Source organism: Cydia strobilella, chromosome 9, assembly GCF_947568885.1.
Source record: "Cydia strobilella chromosome 9, ilCydStro3.1, whole genome shotgun sequence".
Taxonomy (NCBI): domain Eukaryota; kingdom Metazoa; phylum Arthropoda; class Insecta; order Lepidoptera; family Tortricidae; genus Cydia; species Cydia strobilella.
In genome coordinates, this window is record NC_086049.1 from 7,452,874 (window position 1) to 7,478,204 (window position 25,331).

At 35.9% G+C, this 25,331-nt stretch overlaps 1 protein-coding gene across 1 annotated transcript in view; it reads left to right on the forward strand.

Moving 5' to 3' along the window:
• Positions 1-25,331, forward strand: part of LOC134744184 (protein yellow-like) — a 67,199-nt gene that overhangs the window by 10,489 nt on the left and 31,379 nt on the right. Inside the window, exon 2 of the mRNA XM_063677904.1 lies at positions 14,449-14,721. Coding sequence (XP_063533974.1) covers positions 14,452-14,721 — 270 coding nt within the window. The 5' untranslated portion in view covers positions 14,449-14,451. The remainder of the gene's footprint in view (positions 1-14,448; positions 14,722-25,331) is intronic.

A 25,331-nucleotide genomic window follows, 5' to 3' on the forward strand; every position in this document is an offset into this window, starting at 1 on the left:
CCTGTATACTTACATGATATTTAAAGCGTGGTAGAAACCATTAGAGCCAATGTTCGTTATTTTAGTATAAAATAGTATAAGTAGACATCAAACATATGTAACGATAGTTAATAAGCCTGTAAACAAATGTCCTGTCAAATGTGATGAAGTACATACATAAACATATGGTACAAATTATGATCGATAATGCTGAAGGTGTTAGCTTGTCACTTGCCACTAAGCACAACTTATGTTTAAGCAATCAGTGTCAACCATAACGTCCATAACCAACAGAGTCGTCTATGGTAATATATACCTATATATTGTGCTATTGTTTCATATATCCGCGACAAGGCCAATTTAGGTAATTACCTATTTAGAAAATAATTTAACCTTGTTTGTGATTGTTACAGTTATTTTCGCAAGCCTGTGATTATCACAGGCTTGCGAGTATCACACTGTGATAGGCACAACCAAATTGTTCCTAAAATATTTATTTTGTCCACAAAAGATATAAGTATCTAATCTACTTTTGTATTACATCCAGTACATTTCGATGCTAGTGCGGAAAACGTGTATCGAACGACGTTTTTAATACAGTTGCGAAAAAATAAAAAAAGCAACAAGTATTAAGGAATGGCATTCGAAACTTTTTAACCGACTTCAATTTCATAGAAGGAGGAGGTTCTGTATTCCGATGTGGCTATTTTTTTTTTTTTTTTTTTTATGTATGTTCACCGATTATTCCGAGACCCGTGGTCCGATTTGAGTAATTCTTTTTTTGTTCGAAAGGAGCTACTTCCAAGTTGGTCCCATATTAATCTGGTTCTGATCTGATGATGGAATCCCTGAGGAATTGAGGGAACTCCTCAATTTTTAAAGGCACATGTATGGTGATTTGGGTGTTTTCATAAGCAACTTGAGCATTTTCTCTCGAAAACGACCAATTTGATGAAGTGGACCTGATGATGATGATTGTTTTGAAGATAGTGATGATGGTTTTTTTAATGTAGGATGTTCAGCGATTACTCCGAGACCCGTGGTCCGACTTGAACAATTCTTTTTTTGTTTGAAAGGAGCTACCTCCAAGGTGGTTCCACATTAATCTGGTGCTGTTCTGATGATGGGATCCATGAGGAATTGAGGGAACTCCTCAATTTTTAAAGGCACATGTATGATGATTTGGTCCTTTTCTTAAGCAACTTGATCATATTTTCTAGAAAACCACCAATTTGATGAAGTGGAGCTGATGATGATGATTGTTTTGATGATAATGATTTCAGCGATTACTCCGGCACCCATGATCCGATTTGAGTTATTATTTTTCTGTTTGAAAGAAGTTACCTCTCCAAGGTGTTTTCGTAATATTTTTGGTTTTGATCTGATGATGGAATCCGTGAGGAATTGAGGGAACTCCTCAATTTTTAAAGGCACGTGTATGGTTATTTCGGTGTTTTCTAAAGTAACTCAAGCATTTCCTCACCAATACCACCAATTTGATGTAGTGCAACTGTAGCCTAACCACCAGTTTGGCACTAAATATATATAATAGGGTTGGTGGTTTAGGGTCGAGGGGTTCAGTGATCAGGGTTGATGTGCTGTGAGGTTGAATGATAGGGGGGGTTTGAGGGATTGGGTCAGTGGCGGGGCGGAGAATGGATTTACTGACAGGAATGATTTCCCAGACGGACTCGAGGAAAATTCTGATTATTTAATAAAGTTTACGAATTTACAGATAAACATGATTATGTTTTTCATTCATGCGTCACGCTCTTAACAATGTCTTAAAACTAAAAATGGAAAAATAAAAACTTTTATAAAAAAAAGATAAACCGACTTCAAAAAGGATGAAATAAAATATTATCCTTTTTAGGGTTCCGTGTTTAAGTATATGCGTTACCAACTGATATGTTTGAAGTCGGTGCCAAGCCAAGTACTCCAAGTAGTAACAATACCAGTCAAAATAATCAGCTTTGTGTCTATAAATCCCATTACAACTGTACAAATGTTATAAACGTGAAAGCAATTATGTCTGCCTCTTTCCTACCTTTTCATGGCTAAACAACTGAACCGCTTTAGCTGAAATTTAGCATGAAGGTTCCTTGAATTGTTTTATATTTTGAAATGTAGTCCTTTGGATAAGCGATAGAAAATAACTCAGTCCCAATCCCACACTTGCGTGCTATGACTGTTTAAGAATTAGTAAGAAATGCTCTTTAAAAAAATACGACGACAAAACGTATTAGATTTACACTAACGTGCCGACAAGCATGGTACGAACTACGCCAAGAAGGTTCAACCGTGTGTTCTGTTCTGAGGTGTACAGGAAGTTCGTTTATTGTCGTCGTGTAACGCTGCGTCTTACATAGGCGAACACTCGCGAACACGAAGCGAAGCGACGCGGCACGGCGCGGCCGGCCCAATTCGTTCGCGTTCGCAACGAGATCGCCCACGTAGGACACTTCTATATAGGTATCAAAGGATTAATTAAGGCGCCGTGCCGCGCCGCTTCGCGTTCGCGTGTTGTTCGCCTACGTAGTACGCTGCATTAGGTAATCCAACGTACATACTTATATAGCCGCATCTTTATCGAATTGCACCAAAATCCCTATGAATATATGGTTTAAAATTTGGCTTGGCACCGACTTCAAACATATCAGTTGGTAACGCATATACTTAAACACGGAACCCTATAAAGGATAATATTTTATTTCATCCTTTTTGAAGTCGGTTTATCTTTTTTTTATAAAAGTTTTTATTATATTATTAATTCTGTGACATCATTGACACATTGGACATTATGAAGAGGTGTTTTTCTAGCTTTTATTCGACTAGAATAGATTTTGTTATTATTATTGAACCCACTTCAATGAAAGTTTTTTTTTTCAAATGCATCTTCTATAAGACAGAAACAATTGTAAATATTAAAACTTTGTACTATTATTACCTGAATATCATTATTTACGATTATTTGTGTATTGTATATTTATAAAAACAATATCGAATGTTGCCTTTGGAAACTTAAAACATTCTTGCAGTAAGAAAATACGCCTCTCCTTGACAGGCGTTCCGTTCCATTCAGACAACTTATTAAGAACGGTTTTTCAACATTAAAAAATAAACGTGTTATAATACTTATAATGATGAAGAGGTAAGTAATAAAATATGAAATATGCATATTTTTCGTATTCTTACATTAACAGTAGGTTTTTATGTTGAGTACGACGTTTAAAGGAAACTAATATAAACACTCATCAATAAGTAGTCATGAATTGGAACAAGTATAAATTTAAAAAAATTGGAAAAGTAAAAAGCACTAGTTCGCGAAAACCAACTTTCCGCACGCTAAACAGCCACGAAAAGTAGCACTTTTTGAGCAACTGTATTAAAAAAGCTTTTTAGAAATAAGTATGCATATTATGCTCGGAAGAATATACAAAGATTTTTAATAGATATGTGATTGCTGTTCATTAGGGTTCCGTACCCAAAGGGTAAAAACGGGACCCTATTACTAAGACTCCGCTGTCCGTCTGTCTGTCCCTGTCCGTCTGTCACCAGGCTGTATCTCGTGATCTGTGATAGCTAGACAGCTGAAATTTTCACAGATGATGTATTTCGGTTGCCGCTATAACAACAAATACTAAAAACAGAATAAATAATTTTTAAGAAAAAAAAACCGACTTCAATGGGGGATGCCGCCGAAAGTTCACTTATTGTTGATGGTGCACTCTTAGATTCCAGACAATGAAATAAAAAAGGCAGCATCTTTTGCCTAATAATGTAGAAAAGGAGGTAAAACCACCCACTTTTCTAGTAGCATTTCGTTTCTGTAAGGGTCGCAGTTCTAACCTAACCTAACCTACTTTTCTGATAGCATTTCGTTTCTGTAAGGGTCACAGCTCTAACCTAACCTACTTTTCTGATAGCAGTTCTGTTCTGTGAGAATCGCAGATCAAAACCCAACCACCCACCTAACCCACTTTTCTAGTAGCATTTCCGGGTCCGGATCAGAGTCCGGGTCCAAGTTTGGGTCAGAGTTCGGTCCGGGTCCGGGTCCGAGTTGGGGTCCATGTTCAGACCCGGGTCCGGGTCCGAGTCCGGGTCCATGTTTAGGTCTGGGTCCATAAGGAAGAGAACAAATCGCCAAACGTGAACTATGTGTCATTGAAGAGTTCCATTCTGATCATTATCAGTCATCAAATGTCACTTTTTTAAATGTAAATGCTGGATTTGTTGATAAGAAAACAAAAATCACTATATGTATGCCTTTCACATTTGAGGAGTTCCCTCGATTCCTCATGGATCCCATCATCAGAACTTGAGCTTGACAAAAATGTTTCTTGAAAACCTAACTTGCTTAACAAACATAACGAAGAGGACAAATCGCCAAACGTGAACTATGCGTCATTGAAGAGTTCCGTTCTGATCATCATCAGCAGTTCCACTTCATCAAATGTCACTTTTTAAAATGGAAGTGCTGGATTTGTTTATAAAAATACAAAAATCACTATATGTATGCCTTTCACATTTGAGGAGTTCCCTCGATTCCTCATGGAACCCATCATCAGAACTCGAGCTTGACAAAAATGTTTCTTGAAAACCTAACTTGCTTAACAAACATAACGAAGAGGACAAATCGCCAAACGTGAACTATGCGTCATTGAAGAGTTCTGTTCTGATCATCATCAGCAGTTCCACTTCATTAAATGTCACTTTTTAAAATGGAAGTGCTGGATTTGTTTATAAAAATACAAAAATCACTATATGTATGCCTTTCGCATTTGAGGAGTTCCCTCGATTCCTCATGGATCCCATCATGAGAACTCGAGCTTGACAAAAATGTTTCTTGAAAACCTAACTTGCTTAACAAACATAACGAAGAGGACAAATCGCCAAACGTGAACTATGCGTCATTGAAGAGTTCCGTTCTGATCATCATCAGCAGTTCCACTTCATCAAATGTCACTTTTTAAAATGGAAGTGCTGGATTTGTTTATAAAAATACAAAAATCACTATATGTATGCCTTTCACATTTGAGGAGTTCCCTCGATTCCTCATGGATCCCATCATCAGAACTCGAGCTTGACAAAAATGTTTCTTGAAAACCTAACTTGCTTAACAAACATAACGAAAAGGACAAATCGCCAAACGTGAACTATGCGTCATTGAAGAGTTCCGTTCTGATCATCATCAGCAGTTCCACTTCATCAAATGTCACTTTTTTAAATGTAAGTGCTTGATTTGTTGATGAAAATACTAAAATCACTATATGTATGCCTTTAACATTTGAGGAGTTCCCTCGATTCCTCATGGATCCCATCATCAGAACTGCTTTTTGACAAAAACGGGACCAATCTGTATGTATATACTACTTACAATCAAAAAAAGAATTTTCAAAATCGGTCCAGAAATGACAGAGTTATGGAGTAACAAACATTAAAAAAAAAAACATACAACCGAATTGAGAACCTCCTCCTTTGAAATCTTGAAGTCGGTTAAAAAGAGATTTAAGTGGGGCTCCCATATAACAAACGTGATTTTGACCGAAGTTAAGCAACGTCGGGCGGGGTCAGTACTTGGATGTGTCCGACTCGCATTTGGCCGGTTTTTTTTAGTTCATTTTCAGCTTCAATAAAGATTATAAGTTCATTCATTTTTGAAAACCGGCCAAGTGCGTGTCAGACTCAAGCAGGAAGGGTTCCGCACCATTACGCAAAAAACGGCAAAAAAGTCACGTTTGTTGTATGGGAGCCCAACTTAAATATTTATTTTATTCTGTTTTTAGTATTTATTGTTATAGCGGCAACAGTAATACATCATTTGTGAAAATTTCAACTGTCTAGCTATCACGGTTCATGAGATACAGCCTGGTGACAGACAGACAGACTGACAGACAGACGGACAGAGGAGTCTTAGTAATAGGGTCCCGTTTTTACCCTTTGGGTACGGAACCCTAATAAAAATGAGCACTCGACTTTACAAAAACTACTTCAACTGAATAAACCCGGGTAATAATAGGGTATTCTCCTACTAGTCAAATCAATTTCTTTTTTAGGGTTCCGTACCCAAAGGGTAAAAACGGGACCCTATTACTAAGACTCCACTGTCCGTCTGTCCGTCCGTCAGTCCGTCTGTCCGTCTGTCTGTCACCAGGCTGTATCTCATGAACCGTGATAGCTAGACAGTTGAAATTTTCACAGATGATGTATTTCTGTTGCCGCTATAACAACAAATACTAAAAACAGAATAATATAAATATTTAAATGGGGCTCCCATACAACAAACGTGATTTTTTGCTGTTTTTTTCCGTAATGGTACGGAACCCTTCGTGCGCGAGTCCGACTCGCACTTGGCCGGTTTTTTAGAACTATCAAAACGATTTGCAAAATGGAATTTACGAGTATATGAAACATTACACAATGACGTCACGGTCAACTCACCTACTAACTTTTTAGGGTTCCGTACCCAAAGAGTAAAAACGGGACCCTATTACTAAGACTCCGCTGTCCGTCTGTCTCTCTGTCACCAGCTGTATCTCATGAACCGTGATAGCTAGACAGTTGAAATTTTCACAGATGATGTATTTCTGTTGCAGCTATAACAACAAATACTAAAAAGTACGGAACCCTCGGTGCGCGAGTTCGACTCGCACTTTACCGGTTCTTTTATACTTCAATTTGATTGATTATTGATTAAATAGAAATTGTGTTTAAAAATAACTGCTATCTATCTATGTTTTTCTAATAATTATCTGGTGCTATATTTCATGCATGGTGTGAAATAATTTATTTTAAATACAATGTAATACGCCATTAAATAATATCTAACTTTGTTTAACTGTGTTTACCATTTCGTTATTACGTAATGGACAATTACATCGATCTGATTACCATAAATGAAGATTATTATGATTTGCAAGGAAGACGTTTTTTTAGTCTCATCATGCGCGCACGCACGTTACATAAAGGTCCTCATACGCGACCAGTTTCACTCTATACGACCTTAAATCGTTGCGTGTGATTCCACAAGACGTTATTTATGTAAATGGTTGTAAACAATAATGAATTGAAATGCGTGCCCTAGTTCTTCGTAGGTACCTACGCGGAATGCTGGGATTCTGCAAAACGTGACGTTATATCAGATATGAGTTGACATTGCCCACGGTTTATCAAGTGGGTTGTGAAAGGCAATTTAATCATAATTTAATATTTCAAAGTAAGTACTGCACTAGTGGATTCTCATACTACACAAATTAATATTATTATTTATTAACCACCGCATGTTAGACTATCCATCGGTTTACCATGGGTTTACCATTTTAGTGCCTGTCATTTAATTTGGCATGCTTCAATTGAGGCATATTGGTAGTTGTTTATAGTTATCGTGGATTTGCAAGTTTATGGAATGTAGTAAGCGAAAGGCAAAATGCGGAAATGATATTCACGAGTAGGTACAAATAATACCTAGGCAGTTGTAGGAGTTACGAAGGCTGTTATAGCTCATGTCAACAGAATTCGTTCTTGTAACTAAGTAGGTATAATTTGAAACTATTTAGTCAAAAACTTTATTCGTTAAATAAGTATTGTTAATTGGTAATTTGGTAAACCTTAAACTAACAAATGTTAACTCTATCTAAAAAAATTTTTTGCGATCGTGTCGTATGTCGTAGCACGTCTTAATCAATATTATGAGACATTAAAATTATATAATCGTGTACACATGCGATCCAAAATCCCAAAACGTAACGCGAGCACGTAGGTAGGTACTTATTCAAATTTATGTTTGTAATAAAATGTTTATATACAGTGTGGAAAGATAAGTCGGGCCCTGGAGGGTAACTACCTTAAATCCTTAAGCTGGCTCATTTTACTTAAAGGAGACATTCCTTTTTAAAAAGAATCAAAACTGCATTCAAAGATTTTCTAAAACTCGCTTACCTCGCCCGGGACCGAACCAACTAAAATGAAAAAAAAAAAACAAACACCCTATTTTATTATACTAATCGATAGTATTATTATTCAGGATAAAATTTCTCTAACAAACATTTGGTTACTGTTCACTTTCAACACGTAAAAGACACGTAACAGTTCTCTTATCTCTCCAACATTCACAGACTTCGTATGAAGTACACGCTTGCTAATTTATCGCTAAGTACTTACCTTGTATGAAATCTTCGATAAGAAAATCGTTTAATGGTAGTAATACCTCTAAACTTGCTATGAAACCGTTCAAGAGCTAAGGGTTGCGGTAGAAAATGTTATTAGGGGCATACACCACAACACTTTGCTGAAGGCTACAAGAAATAAATTTCAACGGCGACTCTTTTTGCGTAGCCGGAACGAGGGGGCTCATTTCGAACAATTTATCAGTTAAATAATTTAAGTGTAACAAATTGATAGTAAAATAAAGTTAATGTTACATTTAACGATCATTTTTATTTTTAAGGCCAAATGTTTGTTAGACAAATTTTATCCTGAATAATAATACTATCGACTAGTATAATAAAATAGGGTTTATTTTTTTAAATTTTAGTTGGTTCGAGCCCCGGGCGAGGCAAGCGAGTTTTAGAAAATCTTTGAATGCAGTTTTGTTTCTTTTTAAAAATAAAGGAATGTCTCCTTTAAGTAAAATGAGCCAGCTTAAGAATTTAAGGTAGTTTCCCTCCAGGGCCCGACTTATCTTTCCACACTGTATATACCTGCCAAGTCGCATCGTAAAAAATCTTTTTGACTATTAGATATCTTTACGCGATTATAATTATACTTTATATATTAGCCTAATTTCTAAAGGCATACTTACTAGATAGGTAAGTATTTTTATTATGACATTACATTTGAGTGATTTAAGTTCATAGACAGACGGACAGCGCAGTCTTAGTAATAGGGTCCCGTTTTTACCCTTTGGGTACGGAACCCTAAAAATAAGATGACAAGAAGAGGGTGGGGGTGGGACCTAAAAGAGATCGATGAATTTCGAATTGTACCTAGTTTATATATTTAGCTATGTTGTTTACTTTAACTCTAAAGGTATAAACTATAATACAGTCATATTATAATTGATGGTTAATTATCCAACTCAAACTGTATTTCGAAAGGTGATAAAATAATAAAATATGACTGAATATAACAGTTGTATGGTCCTGTGTTCTTTGTAGTCATACTTGTTATGAACAAAATGCTGCACTTCATGATAAAAGCAAGCCGCTTTGCACAGTGATAGTAGGGACCAAACTGAGCGATTTAACCCGCAGCAGCGGCAGTTTCACCCCTTAGGAACAGAGATGGCGCCACTTCTTTAAAAAATATTTCAAAAAATTCTACAAGCTAAACCAATGAACCGATTTAAATTTTAATATCTCAAATGAAAGCGCATTATATACATTACTTTTAAAAAAATACTAAAAAAATATATACTGATTACTTTCGACAAAAAACGGCATCTTAAGTTTTTTTTTTACTCGATTGATAGTTTTTACTTGGTTTCTCAAAAAAATTGTATGGAATATGAATAGTTTAATGCATGTATATATTACTGAATAAATAATAAGTATTATAAAAAAAACCCGACACCGATATCTCTAATACTTCTCGAAATATGAAAGTTTGAATGTGAGTGTAAATTTCTTCAAGATATATTGCAAATAATTCTACAAGCTAAACTATTCGACCGATTTTAATGTTTAATATCTCAAATAAAAGGTCATTATATATACTACTTATAAAAAAATATTCAAAAAACATATACTGAATACTTTTGGCAAAAAACTGCATCTTAAGTTTTTTTTCTTACTCGATTGATAGTTTTTACTTGATTTCATAAAAAAAAATTATGGAACATGAATAGTTTAATAAATATATATATAGTACTGAGTATATAAAAGTATTACAAAAAAACCCGACACCCATACCTTTCATTCTTCACGAAATATTTAAGTTCAATTATGCACGTTCTTACAAATAAATTCTTTAAAAAAATCTTCAACCGCAGTAAGTGCACTGATTTTAATATAAAATGTGCCATATGAAAAGAAATCACCCAATTTATTTTAATAAATAAAAAAATAATAAATAAAAACTGAATAAAGTTTTTTCCTGGTGCTGAATTACAAAAAAATATAACAAATCTAAAATAAGGAATTATTTTTATTTAAAGTGACTACATTTGTAAACAAAAAACTTAAATTTTTGTGCCTAGTTGATTACCATTAAACCTATAATTTTGTGCCAGACCTATAATCAGTGGTCAGCATGCAAAATAACTCTGGATTGAAAATTACATTAACTTACTTTTGATTTGTACAGCCACCTTTGCATGATTTACACTGGGCTGTGCATGGTAAGCTGACGCGACGACACTCACAACGCATAGTTTCGCAGCCAGATTTGCAGCCACAATGGTCTAAGAGGCTTAATTGCGACCAAATCGCTGTAACTGCCGACCATTCCGGAGTCCAACTCTCTTTTTCCTCAGTCCATCCCCAAGAAGATGGACACGGTATGGAAACTTCTGGTTTCATAGCGTTTCCCCATATATGGCCCGCTTGGTAAGCGGCTCGAAGTGCATGTTTATAGAGAGCAGCTGATGTAGGTGGCAGGCTTGACACAAGCTTGTTTTTTGAAGCAAACAAATATTTGTGAACTTCATTTACGTTTATGTGTTCCGTTTGGCCAAACAATAACACAAATCTAGGGTTACTTTATACTAAAATTAAAATATGTAGTTACACACCTGACAACTGACAAAATCAAAAACTTAAAAGTTGACATACTCCTATTTTCCCGTCTTTTTATAGTGGCCAGAGAAAGGCAGCTTGATCTGAACGAATTCTTCCAGTACGAAAACCAAATTTGTCCACCTTCGTTGTCAGTCAATGGAGGGCGTCGTTCAGGGAACAAATCTGATTTGGCCGAGAAATTAGAACCTGTCAACCCTGCCACCTACATCAGCTGCTCTCTATAAACATGCACTTCGAGCAGCTTACCAAGAGGGCCATATATGGGGAAACGCTCTGAAACTAGAAGTTTCCATACCATGTACATCTTTTTGGGGATGGACTGAGGAAAAAGAGAGTTGGACTCCGGAATGGTCGGCATTTACAGCGATTTGGTCTCAATTAAGCCTCTTGGACCATTGTGGCTGCAAATCTGGCTGCGAAACTATGCATTGTGGGTGTCGTCGCGTCAGCTGGCCATGCACAGCCCAGTGTAAATCATGCAAATGTGGCTGTACAAATCAAAAGTAAGTTAATGTAATTTTCAATCCAGGGTTATTTTGCATGCTGACCACTAATTATAGGTCTGGCACAAAATTATAGGTTTAATGGTTATCAACTAGGCACAAAAATAATTCAACAGTAATCTACAGCAACCAGTTCATGTATGATCAGTGATTTTGTAGTATTGGAATGGTACGAGTACTTAACAAAACGACTTTTCTTTTTCAGTTTTACATCTACCGTGAACCATATAATTTGACATCACCTAATAATAATTAGTTGCCCGTTTATTTTTGTATTTAATACACTGACAATTACCTGATTCAATTCGGCTTATATGTATAAAAACTACTAAATTGACCTACTTTTATATTATACACATAGATTTAAGATTAGATCCTAAGTATGCATGTAATATTGCTATGCCCCCACGGGGTCCATGTGGAACTACCAAGAATTTGTAATACCTATAAAACCATGGTTGCAATAAATAAATATGAAATATGAACCCGAAGAGGACATTTAAGTTTTTTGTTTACAAATGTAGTCACTTTAAATAAAAATAATTCCTAATTTTAGATTTGTTATATTTTTTTGTAATTCACCACCAGGAAAAAACTTTATTCAGTTTTTATTTATAATTTTTTATTTATTAAAATAAATTGGGTGATTTCTTTTCATATGACACATTTCATATTAAAATCAGTGCACTTACTGAGGTAGAAGATTTCTTTTAAAGGATTTATTTGTAAGAACGTGCATAATTGAACTTAAATATTTCGTGAAGAATGAAAGGTATGGGTGTCGGGTTTTTTTGTAATACTTTTATATACTCAGTACTATATATATATTTATTAAACTATTCATGTTCCATAATATTTTTTTTTAAGAAATCAAGTAAAAACTATCAATCGAGTAAGAAAAAAAACTTAAGATGCCGTTTTTTGCCAAAAGGGTTCAGTATATGTTTTATGAGTATTTTTTTATAAGTAATGTATATAAAGAGCTTTTATTTGAGATATTAAACATTGAAATCGGTCAAATAGTTAAGCTTGTAGAATTTTTTTAAATATATTTTGAAGAAATTTACACTCACATTCAAACTTTTATATTTCGTGAAGTATGAGAGGTATCGGTGTCGGTTTTTTTTTATAATACTTGTTATTTATTCAGTAATATATACATGTATTAAGCTATTCATGTTCCGTACATTTTTTTTGAGAAACCAAGTAAAAACTATCAATCGAGTAAAAAAAAAAACTTAAGATGCCGTTTTTTGTCGAAAGTAATCAGTATATATTTTTTTAGTATTTTTTTAAAAGTAATGTATATAATGAGCTTTCATTTGAGATATTAAATATTTAAATCGGTTCATTGGTTTAGCTTGTAGAATTTTTTGAAATATTTTTTAAAGAAGTGGCGCCATCTCTGTTCCTAAGGGGTGAAACTTGCGCTGCTGCGGGTCAAATCACTCAGTTTGGTCCCTACTAGCACTGTGCAAAGCGGCTTGCTTTTATCATGAAGTGCAGCATCCGGGCAAAAAATGGCCATAACAAGTATGACTATTGAATAAAGGTACAGGCTTGCTTAACCTGACGTCAACCTGGTTGGAGTTGTCACTGTCGACAGACAAATTGCACATTCTTCTTTTACAGGGTGGCCAAATAACAGGTATACACTTTAGTTTTGTAATGTTATTCTGTTCGGCACAATAACGGTATTAAAAAGATCCTACGAATGAGCAAGAATATTCTTTTCGTTATAAATATATTATTCTTTTCGTTTGCATATCTGTCGTTCCGACTTTTTGATTAGAGGAAAGGGGACGGCCGTTACTCTATATAAACGTAGTTCTCATTTTCCTCTCTGGATATTAACATTATTAAAAACTTTTTGAAAAAAATTGTTGTATATCAACCAATGCCCCTGCGTTTGATTTCGCGCGGGTTCCTCCACTTTCGCCTTAACGATTGTCACCTTGGTTGTTCCTTTCCTTCTGATATGAAAATATATATGTATAGGAATTAATCAAAATATATTTACGAACTGCAAAAAATGACCGGGCTCTCAGTGAAGTTCCGTTTGCAAAAATTGCGGACCGCAGTTTGACTTCTGATCCTTGTAGTGGGGTTCCTACGCTCATAGAAACCCGATGTTGCCGGGCTGAAAAGTGGTTGCCTTACTCCCACTAGGCCTTTGAATTTCTCCTTTACAATTCTCATACATTCGCTAACGAAAAAATTCCACCTTTTGCACAAATCAGACAAATTTGAGTTTAGCTCTTAGCATATTTTTTTTACAAATTAGTTAATTATTTAAACTAACACTTAAAAATTAGAAGCTTATAAATAAAAAAAATTGCCTAAGTCGAATTCGCTCGGTAGGGTGCCCAGAAGCCTGGACGCATTGCCCCGCTGGATGGCATATTTGAACTACCTAATTGATATTAGTATCAATTTAAAAAACGTTTATTTCATTCGACTTAAAGTCGAACTTTACGAGCATGAGAATAGAAAAGTATACCTATTATATGTATTTTTTGTAGCATTCCATTCGTTGAATCTGTAACATTGGCCAATTGTTCAGCATCGGCAACATTTAGATCCTTTTAAATTTTGCGATCTATTACCATGATAAGAGGAATGACTTAATGAGATATGTGTCTTCCGTCGCGCTCATTTTGACATTCGTTATTAACGCACTTCCGGTTTCTAATTTTTGCAGTATCAATGTTAACTAACAAGCATCAGGCCTGTGATATAATAATGAAGAACTGGTTTGCTTTACTTATGTAACCACCAACCACCCACGTTGGTGCGTACCACATATTTTGGAACACTGCCATGTGATTGATCGTTAGAAAACATAATTCTATATACCTAACTAAAAATTGCTAGTTAACTGTAATATTAAGCATTTGCATATTTATTAATCTCAAATTGATTTGATACTAGGTATTTGGTTAACTTGTAACATTTTTAAATTTATTAACTACGTAATGATCGACTTCTATGCACAGAAATATTGACTATTTTTAAATTAATTAGGTATATTTAAACTGTGCTCGTCATGGGTTTTCACGTTTGAGAAATATAACTACCGACCGATTCGAAAGTAAGTAAATTATCACATACTTACCAACATTATAGCATCTCGTGATCGGTCGGAAGTGTCCTTGAACTATGAGTAAAAGTCGGTCGTGAGGCGCAGCTGGGTCAATGCCGCAAAAACTTATATAATATTTTGTTTTCAGAATATGGGGTACCACGTGTTGCTGCTATGCGCGTGGCTGGGCTCAGCCAGCGCTATACTGGAAGTCGTGAGCCAGTGGAACGTGATGCAGTTCGACTTCCCACCGGATCCGGTGCTGCTAGAGAAGTTCCAGCCAGAGAACACAGTGGCCACGGGGTTGGAGATCGGATGGGACAGAATCTACTTGGGTATACCACGATTGCGCGCCGGCGTGCCCGCCACGCTCGCCTGGATTCCGCGGAGCTTGCCGCCTGGTGTCAGTCCCGTCCTTCAGGTAAATAAAAGTTTTTGTTTTAAATTGGGACTAAATAAAAAGAGAATTATTGTAGGTAAAATACTTTGCATTCCTAACCGGTGATTGCGTCTATCATAAATTGATAAATTTACTATATTGGTTCTACGTTCGTTAGAATAATTGATTCTGAACCTTGAAGTAGGTAATGGATACTGAATTAAAAAGTTATCATTTATCTGGAATATACTATGCAAATTGCGAAACAAAATCTCTTTTAAGGTTATTTCTGTAGTTAATAGTTACTTGTTTTATAAAGGAGTAAAATTGTTGTTTAACCCTCGTGCTAATATTAATACCCGAGCAAGCGAAAAATTCCAAATTTGAACCACAACCGTAGCGAGTGATTCAAAGGGTTTCAAGGCACGAGGGTTAAACAATTTTTTTACATCGAGTGGAACACAAAAATTTTTACCACACCAACGCGAGAAAATACTAACTGTAAAATATCAAACAAAATCAAACCAAAAAATTTTCAAATGAACGTTATTAAATATTAATTACGAATTAACGTTATAATAAATTAATTATCATTCAAAATCATCATTTCAAAGCCAATTCAACCGGTCAACATAAGGAAACAACTCAAAATTTGCATTAGATTACTTTGCCACACGCCACACATATGAATAAAATGCTTTCTTATCCGTTTTCGAACAACCAAGAGAGCCGTTACCAGCTAGCTGGTGTGGTGAAAAATACGTTTCTGACTTTGAATGTTTATGTTATATGAGTGAATATACTCATAAGAAGGAAAAGTCTACAGCTATCAGATATTTAAAATTTAAATGCTGTTGAAACATATGAAACCCAATGCGGAACTAGGTACATTTTTTAGCAGCGAAATTTTTAGATTAAATTAAAGGTGCTGTGATTTATTTGTATAATTTCGCAATTTACGTAAAATTAGGAAGTTCATATTACATCCTTAAAGTCGAACGTACGAGTAGATACATTTAGGTAGGTAAACATAAAAGAGATAAATTCTAAATATATCCATGGTTAAGGTTAAGTGATTAGAGGAAACTATTTAACTTAAATTTTGTTACTGATTCTGTACTGGATCCGGATGCCCCGCCAACGTCATAATTTTCAGGACCTACCAAAAACCAAGCAAAAAATAACACTTCATTTGAGAGATAAATTTTATATGTATTTGGGCTAGACGGCAAATGTCTATTACCTATATACAGTGTGGAAAATAATTAATGAGCCCCGGAGGGAACGTACCTTGAAACTTTAAGTTAGCTCATTTTACTTAAAGAAACCATTACTTTATTTTTTTAAAGAAACAAAACTGCATTAAAACATTTTTTTAAATTAGCTTGTCTTGCCCGGGAATCGAACCGAATTAAATACAAATAAAAACTATATTTATTCGATTTTATGGATATTTTGTACGATGGGCGAGTGTAAGACCTAATGTTTCTTGGAGAAATTTTAACATTTACATGAACTGTATCGACTAGTGTAATAAAATCGCGAGTATTTTTATTTTTAGTCGGTTCGATTCCCGGGCGATTCTAAGCGAATTTAAAAAAATCATTGAATGCAGTTGTTGTTTCTTTAAAAAAAATGTTTCCTTTAAGTAAAATGACCTAACGCAAGGTTTTAAGTCTTTTAAGTCACTTTCCCTCCAGGGCCCATTAATGTATTAGCATTAGCCCAAGTTAATGAGAGTCATTTCAATTCCAGTAGGTAGTTAAGGTACTCGTAGCGAAAAATACACATTTAAGTCTTATTTAGCTAAACGTCTGACGTTAAGAAAATGTGATTGATTTATATGATTTATAAAAAATAGCAGAGACACAGGACACGCATACTTCATTTGCAGTAGGTATGCCTAAAAATCTCAAAGATCTAGTATTGAAAAACTTTATAGGTCATACTGAGTACTTTTTTAAGGTTATAAGATTATTAGATTCCAGTGGCGCTTGTTCGTTAACTTTGTTCTTATTCGTAAGCTATGACAATATAATGCTTAATATTGACTAAGTATATTGAGGCACATTGAGGCATATCAATTTGTCGTAGCATAAAACTAATGGCGAGGCGTTTAAACTGCACAAAGCGTTATCGCGAAAACGGTCGAATTACAACAGCTCCAGATTGCTCAACTTACCTACAAGCCTGACGCACGCTTAAGGTCCGTTTGTGTCCGACTGGTTTGCTCTGAATCCGTGGGGACTCTATTCCACATTGTTTAAAAAAAAATGTTACATCGCAAGTTCTGAACTAATTATACGAGACTTGTCATATTGTTCACTTGAATATCCTGATTACATAAATTTCGAACACCAAGAAAAGTTATTTTATAAAACCTCTGGTTGCCATGTTACGAGTTATTAGTAAATAAAGTCGAATTTACCTTACCTCCAGACTTCGTTTGAATATCTCGCCGATAAGAAGTTCGTTGGCTAAACTGGCACCTTGAGCGGCTTGAATTGAAGTGTGCTTAAGAACTCAACTTTAGAATTCCATTGCCATGTTAGGACAAAGTTAGCGTAAATGATTGACTATTTGAAGTACAAGTGCCAATTTAGTAATTTCCTGTTACAGTTGTACAGTTGGACAGGAATAAGTAGTTATAAAATGCTAACCTAGTATTCAATGCCATTTGTGAAGTGTTTAATTCTAATCGAGCTCTTAAAGGTCGGGAGTTTAAATGTCGTCTGTCTAATGGCACATAATGCCCCAGTAGGAAGTCTTAGTAAGTATCATAACATTTAGTTTTCAAAAGATTGTAGCAATTGTAGTCGACCTCAAAGATATGTTTAAATTTTTCGCTTTATTACAACTAGATGACCCGGAAAACTTCGTTTCACCTATATATCTATCTATTTTTTTTGCAGTGTTAATTTTTAACAAGCAGAAACGTCTGCGAACTATGTTATTAAGCTTAGAATGAATTTAAAAGTGGAAAAATTACTGCGCTAGAGTATCGATCCAGACGCCGTGAGTTCAAGTCTCACCCAAGGCAGTAATTTTTTCCACTCTTAAATTTATTCTAAGCTCAATAGCATCGTTCGCAGACGTTTCTGCTTGTTAAAAAATAATTTAGAATGGGTAGCACATCGTAACTGGTGAATTTCCAATGTAACTTGGAACTCCGGTGGCTGTTTAAAGTTCGTCGCACCCAAGGCAGTCATTTTTCCACTTTTAAATTTTATTCTAAGCCTTTTTTTTTTCATTCAACCTTCTCCTGACAATAACAAACACAACACGCGTGATGCCGTGACCAAGTGAAATAGGGATTGATTTATATATATATATATGTGTGCAAAAGTATAAATATTTATTATTGTTACTTTTCACTTAAGTTCATTTTTATGAAAAAGCTCGACAAAATTGTTATTAATTTTGCTCCACTTGGCAGGGCATTGCCGTTCCCCCAGATTTTCAAACTTTTGTCGTCGAAAATCGTCGCAATCTATCAAAACTAAAGTAAAAATAGTAATGTAATGTGACATCAAGTACATTGCTCCCAGGAAGTACCTAAATGTTAATGACACTTTTTACAATAGTATTATGAACGTCAGAGATTGTTTTCCTCGCGATTGCACTGATGCCCTCTTTTCGAATGCGGTCTGCCTTCGTTTACTTACAATTCTTAGAAATTGGATGGGCCGAGTAATCTTATATGCTTAAAGTTGTAACATAAACAATGTACTCGTGTATTTGCTCGCGTTTCTTGTGAAAGCTCTAACAAACGGCGATTTCTCTGTTATGTAATTTATTTACAGTTGAGCCCGCATGTACAAGTTGCTATAGTTTACCTACTCAGGAAAAGCTATTTAAAGGATCCGACACGGCAGAATCGTGATACGGCCTTGGCAGAACGGTCTCGCGAGTCAGGCCATGGCATTCTCAATTGAAATATGTACTAGTTACTGTCAAGTGCCCGCTCCCCTCTCTTATTTTGACAAGTCAAGTTAGCATTCTTTGTAAATTTTTTGCACGATCATTTTATTCGCTTATTTTTAGAGGCGTGAATACAACACGTCGCGTCATGTGTCCAGTTGTGACTTGTGACCGAAGTTTTAGTAGCACTTTTGTGATTTTATAATGCCTGCTCATTCATCGATATTATACTTATATCGATGGCCAGTACCTATGTATTCTAATTTGAAATTTCGTCTTCGTTTAAGGCGATCAATGATATAGCACTATGACAGTTTAAAGCGTTACAAAAAATAACTCAGCCGATATGTTATGATCGCGATCATTAATTATACGGTAACGCAGCTGATCGTGACCTATTGTGTTACGCTGACACGATCGTGTGCAGTTAATTGGAATTTAATTACTCTAATCTGATATTCATATTTGATAATTTTTTTACCTATAGGTTAAGTTTTATTATGTTTGTTTTTGTTAATTGTTTTTGAAATAAAAGTTCTTTGATTACCTATATATCTACCTAACGCTTTCATGGGTGAAAACGATTAGTCACGTTCCTTGAACTAAAGAGCATGCAACTCGATAAATCCTGGCATAGGGTTATAGCTAAATGTTTTAGTTTTTTGGTCAAATAATTTATTATAATTGATTAAAAATGGTTATCTTAATTCAAAGTAGAACTTTTTAATGCAATATCCAATTATCCGATCAAAATAATGAGGCGTTTTACGTGCGTTAGGAAGACTAGGTTACTTTAAACTCTCGCGTTTTGTATACATAATTACTATAATTAATGTCATTAACGCGACCACAGCTAGTGCAACCTAGTTGAAATGTCAGACAAAAGGTAAAATAATGAAATTTACACGTTAGACCCGGTAATGACATTAATTATGTGAGTATAGGTTAAGAAAATACCGCAGAGCTTTATAAAACTCGAAAAGTATTTGAAAATTTCGAAAAAAACGGATAAAAATAATGAGTTTCTATTTTAGAAAAAATAAAATGTCGTTTCGTACGAAATTTGTATTTGTATCTTCATAACAAAATAATATTCTAATAAAATGTTATTTGCATTTACTTTAAAAGTACGGGAAAATCCACTCATTGTTTTGTTTTACCTTTCTGCTGCTTTGTATGCGGACTTCGAACAGTTCCAACAATGCACTACGGGCGATATTTTCTAATGCAATCACATCGTAAGGTTTTCAAGGACGTCGATTAACAAATATATATCTTTGTTAATATTTAACCGACTTCCAAAAAGGAGGAGGTTATTGATGATTGATTTCTGATGTCCTGATGCGGTCATTGTAAAGAACCCAATAATATTATAATTTCTGAAAATCGGACTTAATCGCGTAAATTTAATTCAGTTTTAAAATTACCTCCGACATTTTGAGGACGACATCGTCCCCGTGTCTAAAGTTGACAATTGACATCAACATCTATTTGTAGAGTTTTTCGAATTACTCTCACTTGGTCTTGTTTATCAACTTGAACGTTTTGCACACTAGGGATGTCACTCGGTCAACGACACGCAAGACTTATAGACCGCGAGCCAGGCGCAAATTTCGTCAGTCATCGCCTCCCGGGCGAAAACTCGTATACCGGTTAACGGCTATGTATGATGAACCCTCGTGAACGTCAGCTGCCGCTCCGTCGGTGGGTTGAGAAATGGCAGCCACCGAAACGCGTAACACGGTCTTTCCACCGCGATACAACAGGCTGACGATTTGTTTTATTAACAATAGCATCTAAACTTGACATTGACATTATATTGTAATGAAATATTTATTTGCTTAAACATGGTAATTACATACAGATGTTATAAATTAATACAATATATTAAGTTTATTATATACAACACATAGTTCATGATCAGCAACGCAGGCTTCGTCAAGTGCTTACAACAATAAATCAGCTACAGGCTTCGTCAATCTTAAACACTAAATTAAACTAGGCCAAGTCCCCACTTCGGACCGTAGCCGGTTCAAAAGTCCCCGCATCTAAACTATCATCTCACAAAGTATCAAACTGGAGGCGATGACGTCGATGACTGAAAAGATTTTTTTTTACATGTTCATGTGACCAGCTGACGGCCTTTCCACAGCGATACAATCGGCTGACGATTTTGTTTATTCACAATAGCATCTAAACTATCATATGACAAAGTATCAAGCGGGAGGCGATGACTAAATTTTTTATATACTTTATTTGCTGCCATTCCTCAACCCACCAACGGAGCGGTAGCTGACGTTCACGGGGGTTCACCATACATAGCCGTTAACCACTATACAAGTTTGCCGTTAACCACTATACGGGATATATTGGTCATGGAAAACTGTTCCTGGCCCGCGGTCTATTACAATGTTTGGATTTTTAACCGGCGATATTCGTTTTCGCTTACATTTACTGGATTCCATGTCGATGAGATCCTAAAACCATAATCCCGATTTAAATTGCTATGTTTTTGATTTCAATGTGTTTCCGAACTTTTCTACTATAGAAACGATGATCCATGGAGAAACCAGTGGTTTGGTCCTGACGAGGGTCAGGGTCAGGGTCAGTGAGGGAGGGTGGTATTGCTCAGCAACGGCTGACTTGTTCAAATTTTTTCTTAAGAACAAAATCGTGAAAGTATAAATCAGTGTGACCCAATAATAGGTCCATATTCCTAAATCAAATTCATACACCATCCGATCTGGGTTTGACTGAACATTAAATAAAAGTTAGGTTCGAAAATCAGTAGCTTAAGGAAACAACAGCAGCTGTTGTTTCCTTGAGCTACTGATTTTCGAACAGCTGCTGTCCCTGGGGTTCCGGAACAGTTACTGTAGCTGAGGATGCCACCAGGGTAAAAAGAATATGAGTCAAAATAAATGTTCCAAATAATATGTGGTGAAATCTATGAAATTGATACCTACGTACTTGGGAACCGAGTGAGTGGCTATTCCGGCCATTTTCTCGGCCATGTACAATGGCCGAGTACTCGGTGATGTATTTATAGGTAGACATTGCCAGCGTTAGTTCGAGAGCGCTGACTCGCCACTGTACTCGTTTGGTGACTACCTTGACCCACCTGACCTGCTAGCATGAGTTGCTTTCGCGCGCGCGACTCCATACATCTAGCGCGACTTCAAGTATGGACTCGCGCGCGAGAACGCAACTCATAATAGACCGCCTGATGCGAAGCGAGGACCGTTGTCTATGAACGCTTCCGACTATACTCCTATCACATGCGTTTCCAACAATGCTGGCCCTATGTATATCTGGGGATTTACTTTGCTGCAAATTTAGGAGCAAATCTGATCTCTCGCTGGCAACACTCCAAATCATTCATTAGCTACCCTTGTTCGTTTCTTTAACTGTTGCCTATCTTGAGGGTTTTGCTCCGAAGGGTCATTTTGCACCCGCACACGTCATTGCCCAGCAACTAATTGCTACGCTCTAGTAACACACGAAGTGCTAATTATAATTACGCCGCGAATACGCACTTAATCAGTTTTGACATCAAAAATAGACCAGTTTGCAAACCAACATTTTAATTAGTTTATCACGTAAAGTAGGTTAATTAATTGGTTCAAAGCACGAAAATACGGATTGTATTTTTTTAAATAGGTAGGTAGATAGTTACGTTGTATTGTACGGTGATGTGAGCAGGACCAACCCTACGCCCTACGCATTCAGAAAACTATTGTTTTGTTACTAGAAGGTATTAATCGTAACTAGCCTCTAGGGCCTTTGCCAAAGTCAGAGGTAGAGAATATCAACAAAATGTCAAATATTGTTAACGATGTTCCAACGATGTAACGGTATTTCGTGAAACGGAAAACGACCCTTGCACGACATCGGAACGGCAGCATGAATGCCGATGATGAACCCTTTATTTCAAGAGTAAAACGTGCCGTGGACGTAAACGTTCACGATAAATTGTTAAAACGATAAATTACTATATCCTCTTCCCTTGTTTACCCATAACCTACCCATAGTACAAAATTATCAAAAAGCACATTGCTTCTTTATTGCTGACTGCGATTGCAAAGAAAATCGACCGCGTGAAATTAGTGGGTAATTTAGGTGGTCAAGAGCGCGGATTATCCCTCCTTCCCCATATGTTCGTACGTTACAAGATACATTGTAATGTCCTTCACTGCCTATATGTCGGCACACACCATTACATAGCACGATAAACGGGAGCAATGGAGCGATAAATACGCCTCAACTGTCGAAACGATCATGGTAACTAATATACTTAGGCTGTGAACATCACAACCGTTCGAGTTTAAACAGTCCTGAGTCATACTTATGTTACATTTATTTTACTGCAGTTTGTCTCGCGTATTTTTAGTCACTAGCGCGACATGTTTCGGAAATCGTATAATAATAATTATAGGACAATCTTACACAAACCTTACCTAGTCCCACAGTACGCTCAATAAGTCTTGTATTGTGGCTATTTACTAGACGACGATATATGTATAAATACTTATATACATAAGTAACATCGATAACGATACACAGATACAGAGACTCAGGAACGATATTTATCCGTGATAAACACACAAATAAATGCTCTTACCAGGATTCGAACCTGGGACCTCCTGCTTAGTACGCAAGGTCACTACGGACTAGGCTAGGAGGCCGTAAGGCTCGATTTTCAAGCACTAATCGTGCTGAGTACCAGCGCCACCGTGCCACGCGGCTTGTACTGTCGCAGGTGGCACAGGCCCTCCGAAGCATGTAGCGCAAAAGTGACTAAAAATACGTTATTTAAACCGTAAAATTACTAATGACCATACATGTTATTTATGAGAGTTGATTTGGCCACGCTAACTTTAAACACGCTCGGCAGTAAGAATGCATACATATCCCTATAAGCTCCATACTCGACGTAGCACTTGACATGAAAACTTAGCGTGGTCCTACTTTAGGCATGTCCCCGCACACGGTTTCCCCTCGTCTGGCAGAATATTATTTGTCAGAAATACACTTCGCATAACACGTATCGCAGAAAACTTTTAGTCGAATGATACCCTCCATATCATTTGGCAGAATTTTCTAAGTTTTTAGGTTAGGGTTTCCTGCCAAATAATATTATTCAAAAAGAAATTCTGCAAAGTAATTTATGCGAAAAGCAGTATGCGAAAGGTAATTCTGCCAAACGACATTTCTGCCAAGTAACATTATGCAATACAAAAATATGTCAAAAAATTTCTGCAACACAATAGGGAACCCCCCGTACACATACAACATATTATGTATTTCATAGATGGGCCGATACTTCCACAGTAGTGACATTGCTAATAGTTAATGCTATGGTTACTCGATTACATAAAGTTCGCTCGATGGAAATAGAATTGAATAAGTATAGATATATCGCCCTCGGTCCAGCTCACCTTAATTGCTGGTTACATCGTACCTCAGAAAATGAGTTGTTGACAGGAACTATCACGAGACAAAGATGTATTAATCGAGTACCTATAATAATTAGGTATAATCAACATTATAAGGGTTCATCCATTAATTACGTCACACGAGTTTTGAGGTTTCTTGACCCCTCTCCCCTCCCTGTGACACTTGGTCACATTGGCAAACCCCTCCCCCCTGGTATGACGTCACATTTTTTCAATGAAATAGGCAAATCGAATTAAGTATTATTAATATTTTATCAAAATATTTTTGAGTAAAGAAATTATAATTTTATAAGCCAAAACTGATTAGGAAAGAAAATTAAACGATTAAAAACGATTATCGTTCCAAAAACTTGTTATTTAACTGTACAGCGAATAAAATAATTTAAATAAGTAATAGTGACGTCACAAAGTTTGTGACTTATTAAGTGTTCCCCTTATCATAACATGTCACATTTTGTTGACCCCCCCCACCCCCTAAACGTGTGATGTATTAATTTATGACCCCTAGGTGTATAGTTTTATGTTAATGAAATTTATGTATATTTATGTTACATTTGTCTCTAAATTATTTGTAATATGGGCCTTAATTGCCTGATACAAATAAAAAAAAACATGAACACAATTCTATAGCTTATTAGAGTCGAACCAAAGATAGATATAACTCCGTAATAGATGGATACAGTCTAAGGAAAAAACGTGCCTCGAAAATCAAGAAAATTTGATTCTCGTTCAGAGGGCGCTACTAGTTTTGGCCTACTGTCGTATAGATGGCGTTGACGGTTTCGTTTGTTATTTAACAATTTTAACGCATATCAGTGAAAGAACATGGGTAAATCATAAAAATAATTAATGCAAATAAAAAAAATCATTTATCCATATTTAAATACATTTTATCGTATTTTTATAAATCTTCATTTTTAGTTTTAAAGTGTGTCGACAGATGGCAGTGAATTTACTGGGGTTACAAAATTTACTATGACAGTACCGCTCTAGTATAAGTTACTCTATGGTCGAACTAAGAAAAGTCTGCAGAGATTTTGACAGCACACGCGCAGTGCAGGTGTTATTTTAAACGTCAAACTTCTATGAAATTATGACGTATAAATAACACTGGCACTACGTGTGCTGTTAAAATCTCTGCAGACTTTTTTAGTCTAACTAGTTATTACTGCCACTTGCGTGGCTCGTCTGTGTAATCTGCAACTTTAACTCTACGACTAGTCATCATAATTAAAAATAACTTGCATAGTAATTTAGCTAGGCTTCTTCAGGTTT